Below are 20,573 nucleotides of genomic sequence, written 5' to 3' on the forward strand. Positions count from 1 at the left end.
TTTTTCGGGATGCATGGGCAGTTCTTGAACGGCTTCTGGTTGCTCTTCACTCCAAATGCGGCAATTTTGCTTATTTACGTAGCCATTCAACCAGAAATGAGCCTCATCGCTGAACAAAATTTGTCAATAAAAAAGCGGATTTTCTGCCAACTTTTCTAGGGCCCATTCACTGAAAATTCGACGTTGTGGCAGATCGTTCGGCTATTCATGATGAAATGTCAAAGCATACTGAGCATCTTTCTCTTTGACACCATGTCTGAAATCCCACGTGATCTGTCAAATACTAATGCATGAAAATCCTAACCTCAAAAGAATCACCCTTTAAATTTATTTATAGAAAAAATCGTACATCACCTTTGTGTACCTGAACAACCGGAAGTAGGGTACTTGAGAAAGTTGTCGTAGCAAAGATAATTGAGTATAACAAGATTAAGCATTGTGCTCTTATAAAGAAAAAACAAATGTCAAGGTGTAGAGGGCTATGAGAAAAAAATTGTTTTATTTGTCAATTTTTTCCAAAGCAGCTCTGCCCAGGAATAAATTCAAAACGGCAATATTCACATAAAACCATAATGAATATTCGCTTTAAAATACACGTTTTATTTTAATTTTCTACAATCGTTTTGGTATTGCTTTTGTGGGTTTTTATTCAGAAATTTATGAAAAACACAAATGTTATGATATTTTCCGACGCAAACGGCAGTACATTTGAGAGACACGTCGACGCAAACTTTATGATATTTTGTTGGCAGAGTCCTCTAGTGCTTCAGTTTTGCTATGACAAGACTGCATCTTATTCTCAATTATCTTTGGTCGTAGTATGTTTGCAGTTGCCACCTTAACTTGTTAAAAAGCAACCTACTAAAAAAGCCGTTTTAATACTCCGAGAGAAGTACGAGTAGTTTTCAAATGCAAAACTATTACATTTTGATGAAACCCCAATATCAACTAAATAAAACTGATCATAAAATTGATCGCATTTGTATACGGCTTCTCTATGGAAAATCTTACATAACTCGGAGGAAGCGGTCAAAAGCCACAATTCAACGAGTTTTTTAAGAAGGTTTGTACTATGTGCACTTTTTCGGTTAATGTTCATGTTCATTCTTGCGAGAAATTTTAATTATTTCGCACAACAACTACCCAATAAACACAAACGTTTGAAAAATGCTAAATTTCAACAATTTTTCAAACATTTTTTCAAAGGATTGGGGTAATATTCAAGTAGAGAAATTGTTGAGAAAATCGCGTTCTCAACAAAAAACAGACATTACCCTCAACAGTAAAATTTAACACATTAGCAATAATATCTCAAATGTTATCCTCAAATTGAAATGCATCGCTACTCAATAATTTGTCAAACAATTTTCGATGCGAGTCAAATTCAAAATTAACATCGTTGCAAATACTTTTCAACCTAAATTTGTATGAATGATATCCCCACTTCAAATTGAAAGTCAAAGCCAAAATTCTATGAATTTTGTATAATTTATTCATTTTCATCAAAATAAAATATATAATAATACACTACACTACATAATACACTACAATACCAATTGATAAATAATAATCTTATTAAACATATCAACAAATAAGAACAAAGAAAAAAACAAACAACAAAACTTTAAATATCTTAAACATTATTAGTAAACACCTTTGCATTGATAATTCGATTTCCTTCATTTTGGTTCCTTCGTTTTATTAACATGCGGGCAATTTGAAATTAGGAACGTACTGGACCGCGTGTTAGAATTGATTTCCAGCGGAAGGAAGTAACAATATATCCATTTTAAACTGATAATAGCATATGAATTAAACTGACGATGTGATGCACATTTTCATCCAGAAGTTGTTGATTTCAACAATTTGTTGTTTTTAACAATTTTAATTGGTTGCACTTGTAATGTCTCTGGAAACTTTTTCTTGTCGATAAGCCACTCGTTTTTCATTGGTCAGCTTCTTATTGTTTGCAAGAATGTGGCATCCAAAGATTTTAGTTTTCTGCAAAGAGATTTAAATTTAGTGACTTCTTTAAAGTGTTGATTTAATTTTTCATATTGACGTACCAATTATTATAAACTATTTGAAGCAGTTCCAGTTAATTGTCCACCATTTTTTCATTGGTCAGCTTTTTAATGTTTTCAAGAACGTAGAATCCATAATTTTAGTTTTCTGCAAATAAATATACATTTAGTGACTTCCTTAAAGTTTTTTTTCTTTTTTTATTTTCACTTACCTATTTTTATAAACTATTTGGTTATTTGTCTAAAATTTTCCATTTTTTTATTTCTTGCAATTAACCACGAACTTCGTTGCACAAATAAGTATTGAAAATCACATCCCAATAAACACAGGATGAGCGTTTTTCAAATGCAACAACTTTTCAGTTTGAGGGTAAATATAATTTTCAACATAAATTCAACTTGACTTGAAATAGCTCATCTTCAATACATCTTCAAATTGTTTGCGAATTACTTCCAATTTGCCAAAATGTTGACGAAATCTTTGAAAAGGTGTTGCAGATAATATGAGAAAACTTTGACAAAACACTACCCTAAAATGCAACGAAAAACCATGTGGTTTTCAATACTTATTTGTGCAACGAAGTTCGTGGTCAATTGCAAGAAATAAAAAAAATGGAAAATTTTAGACAAATAACCAAATAGTTTATAAAAATAGGTAAGTGAAAATAAAAAATTAAATAAAACTTAAGGAAGTCACTAAATGTATATCTCTTTGCAGAAAACTAAAATTATGGATTCTACGTTCTTGAAAACATTAAAAAGCTGACCAATGAAAAAATGGTGGACAATTAACTGGAACTGCTCAAATAGTTTATAATAATTGGTACGTCAATATGAAAAATTAAATCAACACTTTAAAGAAGTCACTAAATTTAAATCTCTTTGCAGAAAACTAAAATCTTTGGATGCCACATTCTTGCAAACAATAAGAAGCTGACCAATGAAAAATGAGTGGCTTATCGACAAGAAAAAGTTTCCAGAAACATTACAAGTGCAATCAATTAAAATTGTTAAAAACAATAAATTGTTGAAATCAACAACTTCTGGATGAAAATGTGCATCACATCGTCAGTTTAATTCATATGATATTATCATTTTAAAATGGTTATTTTGGGAATTCCTTCTGCTGGAAATCAATTCTAACACGCGGTCCAGTACGTTCCTAATTTCAAATTGCCCGCATGTTAATAAAAGGAAGGAACCAAAAGGAAGGAAATCGAATTATCAATGGAAAAGTGTTTACTAATAATGTCTAAGATATTTAAAGTTTTGTTGTTTGTTTGTTTTTTTTTTTTTTTGTTCTTATTTGTTGATATGTTTAATAAGATTATTATTTATCAATTGGTATTATAGTGTATTATGTAGTGTAGTGTATTATTATATATTTTATTTTGATGAAAATGAATAAATTATACAAAATTCATAGAATTTTGGCTTTGACTTTCAATTTGAAGTGGGGATATCATTCATACAAATTTAGGTTGAAAAGTATTTGCAACGATGTTAATTTTGAATTTGACTCGCATCGAAAATTGTTTGACAAATTATTGATTAGCGATGCATTTCAATTTGAGGATAACACTTGAGATATTATTGCTAATGTGTTGAATTTCACTGTTGAGGGTAATGTCTGTTTTTTGTTGAGAACGCGATTTTCTCAACAATTTCTCAACTTGAATATTACCCTAATCCTTTGAAAAAATGTTTGAAAAATTGTTGAAATTTAGCATTTTTCAAACGTTTGTGTTTATTGGGATGGTTTTTTCGTTGCATTTTAGGGTAGTGTTTTGTCAAAGTTTTCTCATATTATCTGCAACACCTTTTCAAAGATTTCGTCAACATTTTGGCAAATTGGAAGTAATTCGCAAACAATTTGAAGATGTATTGAATATGAGCTATATCGAGTTAAGTTGAATTTATGTTGAAAATTATATTTACCCTCAAACTGAAAAGTTGTTGCATTTGAAAAACGCTCATCCTGTGTTTATTGGGTAATTTCTCATATCCGAAACGAATTATTTCGTTCGACTAGGATGGCCAAAACAGCTGAAATTAAAAAGGAAAATTAGCTGTTTTTGACATATCAGTTGAACGAAAGCGTTTGTTTTGGTTATGAGAAATTTGGCTATAAGACTTAAATGAACTAACAGAAAGCCAATAATACAACTTTTCAAACTTTTTTAACTCAATTGTTTATATTGGAATGAAATTCCAGCCAATTGTGAGCGACATCTATGGGGCCAAAAATATCCCTACTGGAAAAATGAACATGCCACATCTTTTAAAGAACATCTATGGTGCGTACTAGGCTAGGGACTATTTAGTCTGGCATTGTTATTCGGCGTCAATTTTTACGATGCCGCCCCCGATATATGTCCTGAGGGCATATGATCGTCTAAAGGAGAGGGTTGTATGATGGTATGCGGGGTATGCTTCTTTACTTCTTCTTCAATTGAATCGTACTAGTGGAATCGAGATTGTTGGGCGTGCCTTTTTACGATTTACAATACAAATTTTACAATTTGACAATTGTGAGCGTGCCTAAATTTTTAGCTTAAGTTTTAGTTGAATATGTTTTAATTTGTCAAACAATTTGTTCGTGTCCAAAAATGTCAAATAAATTATTAGTTGTCGCTCTTTTAGGATTGTTCACTTTGATAAGAGGTATGTACGTCATAATAGGCGTGTTGGGACTCTAGTGGTATATAATTGATATATAAACATTTAGTTAGAACTTATAACAAAATATGATATTACCATATAATTGCAGGCCAATACGATTTTAGCGAACAGAAAGTTGACCATGTCATTTGGTGTACAAAAAGCCAGGCAGAGCAATATAAATGCCAAAATTTAACTGTTGCTATTGAACGAGATCGAGCGTTGTTCGATGACTCTTTGCTCAAACTTACTTGTTTTATGGCGTATAGTGCGGATGAATGTATCCATCATATCGACCATGAAAAGGCGCACATAACTACATTAGATGCTGGAGATGTTTTTACTGCTGGTCGTTATAATTCTCTTATACCTCTAATGCAAGAAAAATTCGAAGGCGGTTTCACAAATTATCATTCTGTAGCAGTAGTTAAAGCGGGCACTCTTCCTGAAGTGGCGAGTTTAAGAGATTTAAGACAGAAACGGGCATGTTTCCCATGGGTTGGCAGTTTAGCTGGATGGATAATTCCAATATATACGGTACGTTGTTCTGGCAGAATGTGTGTCTTCATGGTGAAAAAAGTTCTCTTTCTATTTCATTTAGCTTCAACGAGAAGGTGGTATGGAAGTAGTTGACTGCAATAACCAGGTTAAAACTGCCGCGGACTATTTCAACAATTCCTGTGCTGTTTATTCCCTTATAGATAAATATAATCCAATTGGGGACAATTCAGACAAGTAACTTGAACAAATTAAGACGAGAGCAAATTTGACAGTTTATTGCATATTTCAGATTGTGTACATTGTGCACGGGAAAGGTGCCAGTAGGTCGTTGTTCTGCTTCAGATCCATACTATGGCTATGATGGTGCATTCCGTTGTTTGCTCGAGGCTGGCGATATTGCATTTCTTCGTGATTCTACAGTATTCGAAATGTTAAACAGTCCTGAGTTTAGTAAGTCAATTTAAATATAAATAGTGATGTTTTGGCAAAAAAAATGTTTTTCTACAGAAACGATGTCGCCTGAACGCTTTCAGCTGTTGTGTCGTGATGGTCGTCGTGTACCTATTACAGAATACCGTCAATGTAACTGGGGACTTGTACCCTCCGACGCAGTCGTAACATCTTCAGCCCGCACCGCATTAGAACGCAAAAAATACCAGAAGTTTTTGAAAAAGATAGTTGAATTGTACTCAGATGGTGTCAAAGACGATCCTGAAAGCCAAGGGTTAATGGGAAATAGGGGAAATAATTATAACAATGATAACTATAATAGCGGTCATAACAATCCTTATGACTCATATGACAATAATTTCAATTACAATTCGAATACTTACGACCCATATAACCGAAATCGTTTTGCCAACAATGGACGAAATGATCGATTGGATAGTAGTTTTACTACAGAACGTATAGAGGGATTTAATGAATCTATACAATACGAAAAGTTCAGAATTTTCGAATCAAAGCGCTACGGCAAAACAAATCTTCTGTTCCAAGTAAGTCCAAATCCGAAGAGTACTTTTTGTTTGAAACGTTATAAATTCTTTTTAGGATGCTGCAAAATCGTTATCCCTTATAAACGAAGATGACCAACAATTTAGTAAATATTTGCAAAACTCTATAGACTATATATATGGCCTACGCGAATGTCCGGTATCCGCAATGACATTATGTGTAACATCAGATCCGGAATTGGAAAAATGCATTAAAATGAGGGTATGTTCAAAGAAATGTTAGTCCAAAAGTTCATAAAAAGAATCATATAACAATTTCAGATCGCTTTAAAAGCACAAATCCTGAAACCAGAGTTAATTTGCAAGAAAATGCATTCTCATATAAATTGTATGCAATGGATTCATTCGGGCAAAGCCGATATTGCAGTTTTTGATGCTGGAGATGTATACACAGGTGGATTAAGATATGATCTAATTCCCTTTATGTCGGAAGTATATAATCTTGGTGAACCCGAGTACTATGTCGTTGCTGTAGCAAAAGAAGAAGATCGGGACACCGAATTAACATATTTGAAAGGGAAATATACGTGTCATACAGGCATAAATACTGCCGCTGGATGGACATATCCCATGGCGTATATGATTTCAAATGGTTGGATAAGACCTTATGGATGTGATTCAATTCGTGCTGCTGCCGAATATTTTACAAAGTCTTGTATTCCGGGAGCCATAAGTAATGAATATAATACCGGTGTCCCTTACGATAGCATGTGTGATTTGTGCCACGGTACTAGCTACAGATATTGCCGTAGAGATGCTTCCGAAGACTATTACGGTCATACAGGTGCTTTCCGATGCTTGGTAGAGGGGGGAGGACACGTGGCCTTTATGAAGCATACTACAGTAATGGAAAGTACTGGAGGAAAACGTAAAGAGTGGTGGGCGAGAAATACTCTAAATGATGACTTTGAACTTTTATGCACAGATGGTAAGCGAGCAGAACTACAAGATTACAAAAGATGCAATTTGGGTAAGGTTAAAGCCAATGCTATAGTTACCCGTGGAGGAATGCAATACAACGAAACCGAAATTAATGCCTACATAAATCTGTTAACATATGCCCAACAATTGTATGGACGTAAGAATGTGGATGCATTCAGTTTTAGTATGTTCTCATCCCCAATCAATCACTATGATCTTATCTTCCAAGATGCAACACGTCAATTGAAAGTTATTCCTCCTAACAAACGTCGTTATGATATTTATTTGGGCAATGACTTTATGAGAGCTAGACGTATTACCGACTGTCATGCAGGTTCCGTAAAAATTTCGGCATCACTTTCAATGTTGCTAATGTTGTTGACATCGTTATTAACAGTTCGAATCTCATATTAAATCGAATATTGTCAAAATCTCTACTTTCAAACTATACATTCCAAACTCGTTTTATAATCTAAATTAAGATATACCTGCACATTCAGCATGTTGCAATTTTTTCGAAATGCATTAGGTACAAAGTGATTGATTTTACACAGCACAAAATAATTTATAGTTTAGAATATGTAGAAAGATTTTATACAATTTATATGTTTGTGCAGCTAAACATTTTTCTATAACATTTTATACAAACATTTTTATCACTTTCTGAACTTAGATACATTATTTGTATATTTGATATATACAAAAAATTGCGAAGTGCCTTTTGGAAATTGTATTTACTTACAATAAAAATTCCATATACGTATACATACTCCGTCCAATAAGAAGTGCATTGAGAATATATTGTAAGATAATTATTTTTCCGTCCAATATTTTGTACAATGATTAATCTTAATAAATACAAACAATTTTATAAATAAGAAACGAATTTTTATTCTCTCGACATTAATTGTACAGTGGAGTGGACATTCACTTAATATTTCATAATTAAATTAGAGCGAGAACAAGTATATACGACCGAATCATCGGCCGGATTTTATGTAACCACCATGATGCACCAGCAATCAATTTTGGGTCTGTTAATATTTCGATACGTTACAAACGGAATAACAAAGTTAGTACACCCCAATTCTATGGTGGAGGGTATAAGAATACAGTCATGACAAAATCGGTTGCCAAGTCTAAGCTATTTCATTATGATATTGTTTTTAAAAGACACCTATATTGATGTATGTATATCCAATATGAGCTAAACATATTTCCTTGTTTTACTATGGGGACGAATTCATTCTTGATTTCTGAGATGGAAAATCTTTGACAGAAATCAAAAATGAATGTGAAATGTGACCGTACCGAATGACTTTTGAAGTCGGCTTTTGCACCCCCCCTCAATTCTCATCGAGGGGGGGTGGAGTTGCTGTCTATATTAGCAATGGATTAAGATTTAAATTAATCTTCAAGTCGTCTGATTATCTTTGTGAGTCCTTATTTTTAGAGTTTACTTTTAACGATATTGTAAAGGGTGATTTGTTAAGAGCTTGATAACTTTTTTTTTAAAAAAAACGCATAAAATTTGCAAAATCTCATCGGTTCTTTATTTGAAACGTTAGATTGGTCCATGACATTTACTTTTTGAAGATAATTTCATTTAAATGTTGACCGCGGCTGCGTCTTAGGTGGTCCATTCGGAAAGTCCAATTTTGGGCAACTTTTTCGAGCATTTCGGCCGGAATAGCCCGAATTTCTTCGGAAATGTTGTCTTCCAAAGCTGGAATAGTTGCTGGCTTATTTCTGTAGACTTTAGACTTGACGTAGCCCCACAAAAAATAGTCTAAAGGCGTCAAATCGCATGATCTTGGTGGCCAACTTACCGGTCCATTTCTTGAGATGAATTGTTCTCCGAAGTTTTCCCTCAAAATGGCCATAGAATCGCGAGCTGTGTGGCATGTAGCGCCATCTTGTTGAAACCACATGTCAACCAAGTTCAGTTCTTCCATTTTTGGCAACAAAAAGTTTGTTAGCATCGAACGATAGCGATCGCCATTCACCGTAACGTTGCGTCCAACAGCATCTTTGAAAAAATACGGTCCAATGATTCCACCAGCGTACAAACCACACCAAACAGTGCATTTTTCGGGATGCCTGGGCAGTTCTTGAACGGCTTCTGGTTGCTCTTCACTCCAAATGCGGCAATTTTGCTTATTTACGTATTGCTCACTTGGTCGATTATGTAGACCATAAATCGGACGTAAAGCGCGAAACACATTTCGAACCGAACACTGATTTTGGTAATAAAATTCAATGATTTGCAAGCGTTGCTCGTTAGTAAGTCTATTCATGATGAAATGTCAAAGCATACTGAGCATCTTTCTCTTTGACACCATGTCTGAAATCCCACGTGATCTGTCAAATACTAATGCATGAAAATCCTAACCTCAAAAGAATCACCCTTTACTACTGTTCGGTGTTGTCTATCTGCCATCAGGTAATCTGGAGCAATTTGAGACATTCCACCGCGATCTTTTTTGGAGATATAACCATATTGTAGTACTTGGTGATTTCAATTGTAACCTTTTTGATTATTCTAGAGCTAGTATCCTTCGTAGTCTTTGTACTAGATATAACATGTCTGTTGTACACAATTCAGCTCCGACTCATTTCGATTTATGCAGGAGGTCCACATCACTTATTGATTATATGCTTATAAGTGATATTTCTCTATGTAACTTCTCGCATCAGGTACAGTGTCCTTCGATCTCAGATCATGCCTTAATTTTTTCTAGTCTGTTATTCGAATTTGCTTCCATGACTGAGTACGTTGAATATAGAGACTATCGGAACATTGACTGGGATGCATTGGCTTTATATGTGGATTCATTTGAATCTAGTCGAATTTTTAATGCTACTGATGTTGATACGAAATGCACGTTTTTGTCTGCTCTACTTAGTGATCTTTTTAATTTCGTACCAACTGTTAGGAAGAAGCTTCGCAGGGATGAAAATTGGATGAATTCCTCCCATATAAGGTTGGCCAGATCACTTAGAGAATTGGACAACGTATCGTAAATACCGAAATAGGGCTAAGGCTATGATTCGCAAAGCGAGAAGGTTGCACTTTTCTGCTCGGTTTGAATCTTTGGACTCATGTGGCATGTGGAGGATTTTGCGTAGGTCTGGGTGTGTTACTGATGACTTCGTGGAAACTAATTTGGATGTCAAATGTATCAATTCTTTTTTTGCTAACGGTTCGGCTCTTGGCAGCCGAATTGAAGAATTTGATTTTGATAGTTTCCATGAGTCAGATTCGCCGTTTTCTTTTCGTGGTGTCAATGAGCTTGAGCTTTTTGAAGCGATGGGAAAAGTTAAATCGAGGTCGGTAGGATTGGATGGTGTGCCTATTCATTTTATTAAGTATATTTTCCCGCTTGTATCAAGCTTTATTTTGGATTTGGTGAATTGCATTCTGGCAACGTCCACTTTTCCTTCCGCTTGGAAGAAAGCTCGTGTAGTTCCTATACCGAAGTCTCGAGTTGTTTCTGAACCTGCTGATTTACGTCCAATTTCAATATTACCTGCAATTTCTAAAATTGTTGAGCATATTATGAAGGGGCAGATACTTATGGCTACTTCAAATCTTATTCATGAGTCTCAATATGCGTTCCGCCAAGGTCTAAATACTACGCATCTGCTCTTGTCACTGACGGATCATGTCCGCACAGATATTAACAATGGTTGTTCGAGCTCTCTTGTTTCCCTTGATCTATCTAAGGCCTTCGACTCCGTGAGTTATGCTAGATTAGTTGCTAAACTTGGTGGGCAGTTTGGATTTTCGTTATCGGCGTGTAAGCTTATTTATTCATATTTGAGAAATAGGGAACAATTTGTTGCTATGAATGGTGCAGAATCTAGCATTCTTCCACTTGCTTCTGGTATACCTCAAGGTTCGGTCTTGGGCCCACTCTTATTCATCCTGTATGTTAATGATATCCACTGCTACACTGATTCTAGGGTGTGTAGAACGTTCGTTTTCGCGGATGACGTTTTCTTGTTGTTTAGCGGTTGTGGTTCTTCTACTGAGAACTTTGAGATTGAGATTAATGCCGTGTTGGATCGTTTTAGACATTGGGCATTGATGAATGATTTGTTGGTTAATGTGGCTAAGACTAAAGCCTTGATGTTTAGGTCGAATAGGGGGCTCCCTCAATTACCCAATTTGTTCCTTGGATATGAACGCATTGAATTTGTTGATAGGCATCGTTGTTTGCGTGTTGTACTTGACTCGGAGCTCTCGTTTCAATTCCATATTGATGCTCTGTCTGGTAGGATCTGGTCTACATTGCGTAGGATTTCTTCATCGAATTTATTTTTACCACTCAATGTCAGACTCAAATTGGCTCACTCGCTCTTAATGTCTCAAGTTCTTTATGGTCTTGAAGTTATCTCAGGCTGCTCTGGACAACTTTTTGCGAAGTTAAGACGAACTGTGAATGTGATTGTGCGCTTTATTTACAATGTTCGAAGGAGGGATTCTATTTCTGGGTTCGTAAGGCGTTTTCTTGGTCTCTCTTTTCGCAATTTTGTTGACTATCGGAATCTAATTTTATTTTATAAGGTTATATATTACTCTAGGCCTGTATCTTTAAGCTCTTCCTTCTCCTTTTCGCGCTCGTCTAGGAATCCACAGCTATTTGTTCCCCGTATTAGGAGAAGTATTTTTGCTAAATCTTTTCAAGTGAGAATTATACGTTGTTGGAATGGGTTACCGCTTCAGTTGCGAATATTTTCACAGTGTAATAACTCCTTTCGGTTGAAACTGATGCAGTATATGGATTCGATCTTGCCACATTGAAACTACTCTTGGTCTATTTGTATATGTCTACCTCGAGCGGGACTAATATTATTTATTTATTTTTTACATTTTTAATACTGCTAATTTATAGTTAAGGCCGGTATGCACCTCTAGCGAAATTTTCGGTAGCAAAAATTTATTTAAGTCTACAACAAAAAAACAGGGCTGTGTGCACAAATTTTAAACCAGCTAATCGCTTTTAAAAATTGTTAATATATGTTCCAAATATTTTTCAAATAAATTGTTGATACAGAAACAGACCTTTTAAAACTTTTACGCACACAATTATTGCAATAATTTAAATGTTTGCTGCCAAAATATCCTTTTGACAACCCTGTTATTTTCATTAGAGGTGCGTACCACCTTACGAAATTGAACGCTACCGAAAATTTCGTTAGCATAAATAGCAATGCATTTCTTATGGGAATGAAATTTTTCGCTAGAGGTGCATACCGGCCTTTAGGCTGGGGAGCCGACAAATTGAATACTGTTACAAAAAATTTGTTAAGAGTGCAAAAAAAAGAAAACAACTTAAAATGTATTTTGGTACTAGATTTTATTTAAATCATTTAAGTTAGATATATTATAATTTTAATTAGTTATTTTTATATTCAGTTAAGAATTTTGTATTGTATTCAGGTATTCTTTCTAAGTAATATATATATTGGTCTATGAAAGGCTTTGTAAAACTAATTTGTTAAATAAATGAAATGAAATTCTGTCGATTGAAAGTTAAGTTCGGCTAGTCGATTTTGGTCACTATTAGAAATCGATTTGACTCGTGTTTTAAAAGCCGAATAGTCAATTTTGAAGTTTACAAAAACTCAATTTTCCCTATCAGCTTTTTCTTAAAAAAAATATGGTTACCCTGCAAGTGCTTTCATTATCATGTGGCATCACTCAAAACTCATCTGTCAATTCAATAACCATTGGTTTGCTTCTCCTTGTTTGTTGTTAGGATTTCCGTGAATAACATCTGCTGGAATAAGAGAGTTGATTAACTACTTCCTCTGTAAAAGTACCGCAATATTTATTTGATCGCTTTCAAATATGTCTATAAATTTAAGAACAGTTTACGCATTTGCACGGGAGATGTACCCAAAAAAATCGAACGACCCCATACAATATGGAACAGCTGGATTTCGTGGCAAGTATGTACTAAAATGTTTAAGAAGAGTCTGTGTCATCCAAATATGTAGGTGTTTCCCCAATTAAGATAGATATAACCGGCAAACTGTCAAATCTATTTATAGAAATCTACATTACATAGGAACGCGCCTTTTCGTTATATTAAAAAATTGAAAAGTTATTAGGAAAATCAATGCAATCAATCTGTGTCATCAAATTGCATCAGCTACATATACCAATAGCATCGAATATAAAAGAATTCAAATTAACTGCAACATATCAAAATATTAGTGAGGCTACATAAAATGCCAGATTATTTTATATTTTTAGTAGAAATATACCCATTGTACAATTTTAACTACGCTTATATGAAACCAGCTAAATAGCAACGAAAATGAAAAATATTCATGAGGCTGATTTAAATACAGATACTCTTTAGTTGTTGCTCAAACAAATACATGGGCACCACTGGAATGTGTTTATATCACTTTTACTTTTTTCAAGATATAAGTTGTTCCACCTCAGAAAAGAAAAAACAAAAAAAAACAGAACAAACGTGGCTGCATGTAGTTGAAAGTAGTCTATTATGATTCCATTCCAATACAACCATATTAGCCTCGTTTCAAGTGAAACAATCATTTGGTGAAGTGGCATTGGAGATGTACGAGTGAATGAAACTTCACTCACGCGCAGATCAATAATGAATAGACTCAAAATGAAAACTTTATTGTACTCGAAAGCAACATTTTTGTAAGGGTTCTGAATGAAAACACTACACTAAACCACAGATAAGAAAAAGTCAGTCAACTGTAATAAACGGAAAATTTGTATCACAAATATTCATAACTCGATTCGAATATAGAATCACCAACAAATGATGGCAAATGATGCGTGATTAGGCCCCTATATTAATTTTCTTCATACAATTGGGAAAAGTAGATTTTCAGCTTTAATGATTATTTCCATGAGCAGGTATTGTTTATTTGCTTCTTCATGAAGTTCATAAAACAGTACATGCGCACATCACTGATTGGTGTAGGACAAGAAATGTTTCACACAAGTCATTCGAAAATAACAAGTTTTTTTTCTCAAACTATTGGATTTATCTTTAAAAATGTAGAACAAGAATATGTTCTGATGATGAATGAGAAAGTGCTCGCGAATTCTAGAAAATGGAAAAAGAGCTATATACTGGTTTGTAATTCGATTCTACTTTTTGAAAGACAAATCGTATGTGTAAATTTTCAAAATGTTCACTCTTGATATCTGCTATAACGGGTCGCTGCCTGATAGGCGAGTTTGCATAAACTATTGGCACGAAGTGTATTGACTACTGCATGATGCGGAGGAAAATGAATCAATCAATTAGACACCTCTTGAGTGAGTGTCCTGCATTTTGTGTAAAGGTGAGTATTAAGTTCCAGTTTAGCCGCTAAAATCGCTAAAGTGAAAACTAAATCAGTAAGAAAAAGACATAATATTATACAAATTTGTAGCAAATTTTATTATAACTTGATGGGGAATGGCCCAAAGCAAATTTTCACAAAGTTTGTTTTCCTTAAAATGGATTATTAAAGAAAAGTAATCGTGAAAAAATTACGATTTTAGCGGCTAAACTCGAACTTAATACCTACCTTAAGGCGTAAGCGAATTTTAGGAGCACACAGCTTTAGATTACTGGCGGACTTGGAAAATGTTGAATTAAGCAGTCTGCTAATGTTTTTGGGTTCGGGTCAATTCAACAGAAGAAAATAATCGAGTAGGTTCAGCGGTTAAAACTAGAAGTGTTTATATGTAATAGGTACTTCGGGCTGCCACTTTAACCTAACCTAACTTATGGATAAATCAAACACCGTTGTTACGCTGTGTATGACCCTCTCCTTCAATGGTATAATCAAAAAATAATTTCAGCACTTCGGATTTGACAAGCCACGACCAGACGTCACGACAACGGCTAACAAAGAATAAAAAAAAGAAATCGACGAAAATGTACGGTTTCGTATTGGCAAATGTGAGTATGCATTATGAGAGATTTTCGTATCCAAGATTTCTTTGATTGAGAAATTTGTTGAAGACAACTTAGGAAAAACACTAATGCATTTCTTATGAGTAATGGAAATTTCGCTTCGAAACAACTCATAATATGTTTTTTTTTATCCGTCCCAAATCGTCACATTTTATTATTGTTTTTCTTCCCAGGGCAGAAATCTTGGATAGCATAATGTTCCGTATGGGCGTTTTGGCAACATTAAGATCTCGTATACTTGGTGGTTCCGTTATTGGTGTAATGATAACTGCTTCTCATAATCCCGAGCCAGACAACGGCGTAAAACTCATTGATCCCAAAGGGGAGATGTTAGATCCCAGTTGGGAAGTTATTGCTACAGAATTGGCGAATGTCAGTGATCAAGATCTAGAACAGCAAGTGGCTAAGATTATTCGTGAAAATAACATTGATGTTAGCTCATCGTCAAATGTGTATGTAGGCATGGATAATCGATATCATAGTCCAAGGCTCTTGAAAGCTGTGGCCGATGGTGTTATAGCGCTCAAAGGCAACGTGAAAGAGTTTGGTATTGTAACAACACCAATGGTGCATTATTTCGTTGTTGCAGCCAATACCAAAGGAGCATATGGCATACCAAGCGAGGATGGTTACTATACAAAACTGATAACAGCATTTAATGCCCTTAGAGGAGATAAATTGGAAAACGGTAATTATAAAAATCGTCTGTTATTTGATGGTGCCAATGGTGTGGGAGCTCGAAAAATGTTGCAGTTCATAAAGCGATTGAATAATACGTTGAATGTAGAAGTTTTCAACAAAGGCGATGGCAAAATCAATCATGAATGTGGAGCAGATCATGTTAAGGTACTTCAAAAAGCACCCATTTGCATGCCCATTTCAGAACCTTTTACGAGGTGTGTTAGCGTGGATGGTGATGCTGATCGTGTTGTTTATTTCTTTACTGACGATAAAGGTATATTCCACCTATTGGATGGTGATCGCATTGCGACTTTGATAGCTGATTTTCTTATGAACTGTGTTAAACGGTGCGGTTTAGAATTGAATTTGGGCTTAGTTCAAACAGCCTATGCTAATGGCGCTTCTACGGATTATATAGTGAATAAACTGAAAGTTCCGGTAGCATGTGTACCTACTGGAGTAAAACATTTGCATCATAAGGCTTTAGAATTCGATATTGGTGTTTATTTTGAAGCAAACGGTCATGGCACGGTAATATTTAGCGATAATGCCAAAAAATTAATCAAGAAAGCAGCAGAGGATGGGAATGAAGAAGCAAAAAGGTTTTTACTTATAATCGATGTTATAAACGAAACAGTGGGTGATGCCATATCGGATATGTTACTTGTCGAAACGATACTGAATTGTAAAGGTTGGGATGTATCGGATTGGTTGGCTTGCTATGAGGACCTACCAAATTTGCAATTAAAGATAAAAGTTCAGGATCGTAATGTTATTACAACCACAGATGCTGAGAGAGTTTGTGTTGCACCCGTGGGTTTGCAAGAAGCTATAAACCAAACTGTGTCAAACTACAAAAAAGGTCGTTCTTTTGTACGACCTTCGGGAACAGAAGATGTTGTTAGAGTATATGCCGAGGCATCTACAAAAGAGGTACATCATGAATTCTTCCTTCAGTTATAAACAAAGTATCGAATTTTTGTTCTTTTGCAGGATTGTGAAAATTTAGCCTACGATGTTGGAATTTTGGTACATAAAATGGCTGGTGGTGTTGGCCCAGAACTAGTTCATCCAAACAAGTCTGTTCAAGCCCATTTCTAAGCAGATATTTTAGCTATACATCAATAAAATTTGTCTACCCTTAAGAATATTTAGTTATCATCAAGAGTCCAGTGCTATCAATCTCATACGTTTGTTATATATAAAATGCACTTGTTTTAATATTTCAGTTCACCACATGTGGTCATTTTGTATTATTGTAGAACAAAAGTTAATGTTAATTTACAGCAATAAAATACGTTATTGAGATTATGAATGCAGAGCATATTTTATTTATTACAAATAAAAATTGGGAGAATGGGGAAAAAGAACCTTTTGTGACTATGATACACTTACAGAAAAAAAACTCTTAATAATAGCAAAGTCCAGTAAGACCGTTTTGTTGTATGAGAAAAAATAACCAATCAACTTGACGCATGCAACTTTAAAAATAATACCGTGAATCGTTGTTATCGATTGTTTACATTTTGCTCCCTTAAGAAATAAGTAGTGAAACTGTGTTATTGACAAGCAAACGAAATTTCCATGTACCAATAGGCAGTTCTAGCTCGGAACCAAACAGAAATGTAATGTTGTAATTAATACCGAAAATTTAAAATCTGTAACATGCTCACGGAATCTTCTGTAGCAAAAACACCCGTACGCATCTAGTGTTCATTGGGATATTACTATGTATCAATATTCAGTGTTGTATTAGACACTGCTGTATCGATGTTATGTATTTAGTGAAGTTGTCAAGTTGACGTGTTCTTTACCATATGGTTTGGTTACAAAGAAGAAATATAAAATATAGCAGAGAACATTCCATTAAAAGTCGCCAAAATGACATCGTTGAAAAGGGAAGAAATCCTTTTGCTATTTGATGTTGATGGTACTTTAACACTACCACGTTCTACCGTTGCTCCAGAATTCGAAGAATTTATGTATACTCAAGTGAAACCGCGGGCTACTATAGGTATTGTAGGTGGTTCCGATTTGGAAAAAATGTTCGAACAATTAAATGGACGTAAAATCCTTGACCAATTCGATTTTGTATTTCCTGAAAATGGACTGGTGCAAATTGAAAAAGGCCAAGAAATGGGTAAACAAAACATAGTAAAGCATTTGGGTGAAGACACATTGCAGCGATTCATCAATTTTGTACTGCGGTATTTGTCGGAACTTACATTGCCATTCAAAAGGGGCACATTCCTGGAATTTCGTAATGGCATGATGAACATATGCCCAATTGGAAGACAATGCTCTAGGGAGGAACGAAATGCATTTGCATCTTATGATAAAAATCATCAAGTACGCAGCAAAATGATTGATGTTCTCAAAAATGAGTTTGCAGACGTGGATTTGACATACAGTATAGGTGGCCAAATAAGTTTCGATGTCTTCCCCAAAGGTTGGGATAAAACGTACTCTCTGCGATATATAGAGGAACACTATAATTTTAAAGAAATCCATTTCTTCGGCGACAAAACTGAACCTGGTGGCAATGATTATGAAATTTTTATAGATCCACGTACCATATCTCACAAGGTGGAGACTCCAGATGATACTAAACGATATTTGCAAGAATTGTTGGGGCTAAGCTAGTGCAATGCATTCCTTAAAAATAAAACTTCCATGTACCATATTAATGTTTAATAAAAAAATGCGTTGTCTAAAAATCTAATCCGTATCCATTTCAGAACTGTCGTCATCATCGTCCTCTTCGTCGTCACTTCCCTCGGAGTCACTACTATCACTGTCACTTTCTAACCAATCGTGAGCGTTCATATCGTTTGGTATAATGGCTTTCCATTCTTCCATTTTATGCAAATCTAAAGCATAAAAATCGTTGAATGTGTATTGCTTATTATCCTCTTCATAGAGGCCTCCATAAATATACAAAATCCCCTTGCATACACATAGGCCAGGATTCATTCGGGGTGATGGTACATTTTTCGGTCTTCTATTCGGAAATAAACTCGGAACTTTAGGTAAAGCCATGGTTGATGTTGTGGGTCCTCCAACAGTAACGGTAAAAATTCCATCTGATGTAGTAGTTGTTGTTTGTTTTGCTTCGTTGTCCTCATTCATTTCAATGTCTGTGGGATCGGTTTTAACCTTTTTATCTGGCTTTAATTTTTTATTGATTTCAATTAAACGCCAAGTCATGGAAGATAGATCCAGTGCAAGCAGATCATCTCCGAATTGCCCTTTGACATCTTCCTCATCTTCATCGATATCCATAACACCCCCGAAGCAATAGGCCTTTCCATTAGGGGCTGTACAACAGCCTACGCTACTGCGTGGCAATGGCTTATAACCTCCGCATTTAGTATTAAGCCATTTAAATTTACTGGAATCGGGTGCATTCTCTGTTAGGGATTAAATTGCAATATATAAGTAGAGCACTTACAATTTAGTAAATATGGTACCTACTATCTGGTGTTAAAGTAAACATGTCCGTATGAGTTATTCCACGGTCAACGTCCTTTTTCATTTGCGACTTTGAATAGCCACCCCAAACAACAACTTTTCCATCTGATGTAGCCGCCATGCAGCATCCCGATCTCGGTGGAGGAACTATGGCACCACTAATTTCTACTTGCAGCCACGAGTATGTTTCCAATGAGAATATGTGTATGTCATTGAAATATCGATACGACTGATTATTATCATGAAAGCCACCAAACACAAATAGCTTCTTTTTAGCTGTTACCATACGATGTCCACTACGGGCGCTGGGTCCGTTAGGTGCGTTAATTTTTTCCCATTTGCGCGATTTTAGACTCATCATCCATAGATCTTTGTAATGATAAAATTGCAACTGAGAAGGACTCGCATGTTCTCCACCAAAAAGCTAAAAATATATTAATAAGAAAACTATCTACAAAACTATTAAAGAATTATACCCATAATTGCCCGCCATCCGTCGCTACCGTGACCATTTGATGGCCGCTTCTAGGCGTTGGTCCTCCCGGACACTTCACCTGTTTCCACTCTGACTTATTTATGTTATAGAAATATAAGTCATTGTAAACACAAACTCGTTGGCCATTAAAAAATTCACCACCAAACAATATAATCTCTTCCTTTTCTGGGTGAACTACTAAAGAAAAATTAGACCTTGGGCTGGGCGGCGAACAAACCTCCTCCGTAACAGTCTTCAGTCTAGCCTCTTCAGATTCTAATTTAGCCACAAACTCAGCAATATCTGCCTGCAAATACATTAGGTTTTCTATTTTCACATTTTATATAGCATTGATTATACTTCGCCCAATTTCTCCAACATTTTCTTTTGTTTGGCTGCTAACTTTTTATCCGTTTTCATGGCCGTTTTTTCGGCACCTTTGCCTTTTTTCTTATTTTTATCTTTTTTACCCATTAAAAATTTGGATGGTGATGGTGGGATTTCTCGACCGCGGTTACTTTATTAAAACGGTTGTTGTCGCTAAAAATGAAAACAAATGTTTGCCACACGTGTTTCAGCATTTAATGACAGTTCTCGGATTACTTGACATTTGGAGTGAGTAGATAGTACAACTAAATAAAGATGCTTGCGCCCGTTTAATATAAACAGTGTTGACAATCTATGTAATATTGAATCGATACGGACGCCGCTCGTTATTTTTTTTAAATTCTCAATCAGTTACATCGTTCCCCTCACCTCACCCATCGCAAATACCCCTGGCCTAACGAAGATCATCGGTACCCAAGGTCCCGATGATTGCCTTGGGTAAGACGGTTGGGGGGTGTGGAAAATGTGTGTCCCATCA

General features: G+C 35.2%; 4 protein-coding genes and 1 long non-coding RNA gene across 5 annotated transcripts; 3 read left to right on the forward strand and 2 right to left on the reverse strand.

Annotated features, from left to right (window-relative positions):
• Positions 1–1,469: 1,469 nt before the first annotated feature.
• Positions 1,470–2,330, reverse strand: LOC142236155 (uncharacterized). The gene is made up of 3 exons (XR_012721920.1): positions 2,237–2,330; positions 2,067–2,172; positions 1,470–2,001 (listed from the first exon to the last, which is right to left on the reverse strand). It is a non-coding gene; the product is annotated as an uncharacterized LOC142236155 (long non-coding RNA).
• A 2,130-nt stretch (positions 2,331–4,460) lies between these two features.
• Tsf2 (transferrin 2) lies at positions 4,461–8,002 on the forward strand. The gene is made up of 7 exons (XM_075307414.1): positions 4,461–4,688; positions 4,795–5,222; positions 5,287–5,420; positions 5,476–5,636; positions 5,694–6,181; positions 6,237–6,401; positions 6,461–8,002. Exons 1-7 carry the CDS (start codon positions 4,634–4,636, stop codon positions 7,532–7,534), a joined length of 2,505 nt encoding a protein of 834 aa, XP_075163529.1. The 5' UTR covers positions 4,461–4,633; the 3' UTR covers positions 7,535–8,002.
• A 4,831-nt stretch (positions 8,003–12,833) lies between these two features.
• nst (phosphoglucomutase 3-like protein nst) lies at positions 12,834–17,077 on the forward strand. The gene is made up of 3 exons (XM_075307415.1): positions 12,834–13,078; positions 15,255–16,695; positions 16,756–17,077. Exons 1-3 carry the CDS (start codon positions 12,978–12,980, stop codon positions 16,861–16,863), a joined length of 1,650 nt encoding a protein of 549 aa, XP_075163530.1. The 5' UTR covers positions 12,834–12,977; the 3' UTR covers positions 16,864–17,077.
• Positions 17,078–17,558: 481 nt separating this feature from the next.
• Positions 17,559–18,484, forward strand: Pmm2 (phosphomannomutase). Its single transcript, XM_075307421.1, has one exon. It carries the CDS (start codon positions 17,644–17,646, stop codon positions 18,403–18,405), a length of 762 nt encoding a protein of 253 aa, XP_075163536.1. The 5' UTR covers positions 17,559–17,643; the 3' UTR covers positions 18,406–18,484.
• On the reverse strand, positions 18,439–20,291 carry LOC142236158 (kelch domain-containing protein 4). The gene is made up of 4 exons (XM_075307416.1): positions 20,069–20,291; positions 19,710–20,015; positions 19,237–19,657; positions 18,439–19,172 (listed from the first exon to the last, which is right to left on the reverse strand). Exons 1-4 carry the CDS (start codon positions 20,180–20,182, stop codon positions 18,481–18,483), a joined length of 1,533 nt encoding a protein of 510 aa, XP_075163531.1. The 5' UTR covers positions 20,183–20,291; the 3' UTR covers positions 18,439–18,480.
• Between the last annotated feature and the right edge of the window lie 282 nt (positions 20,292–20,573).

Source organism: Haematobia irritans, chromosome 4 (genome assembly GCF_050003625.1).
Source record: "Haematobia irritans isolate KBUSLIRL chromosome 4, ASM5000362v1, whole genome shotgun sequence".
Classification (NCBI taxonomy): domain Eukaryota; kingdom Metazoa; phylum Arthropoda; class Insecta; order Diptera; family Muscidae; genus Haematobia; species Haematobia irritans.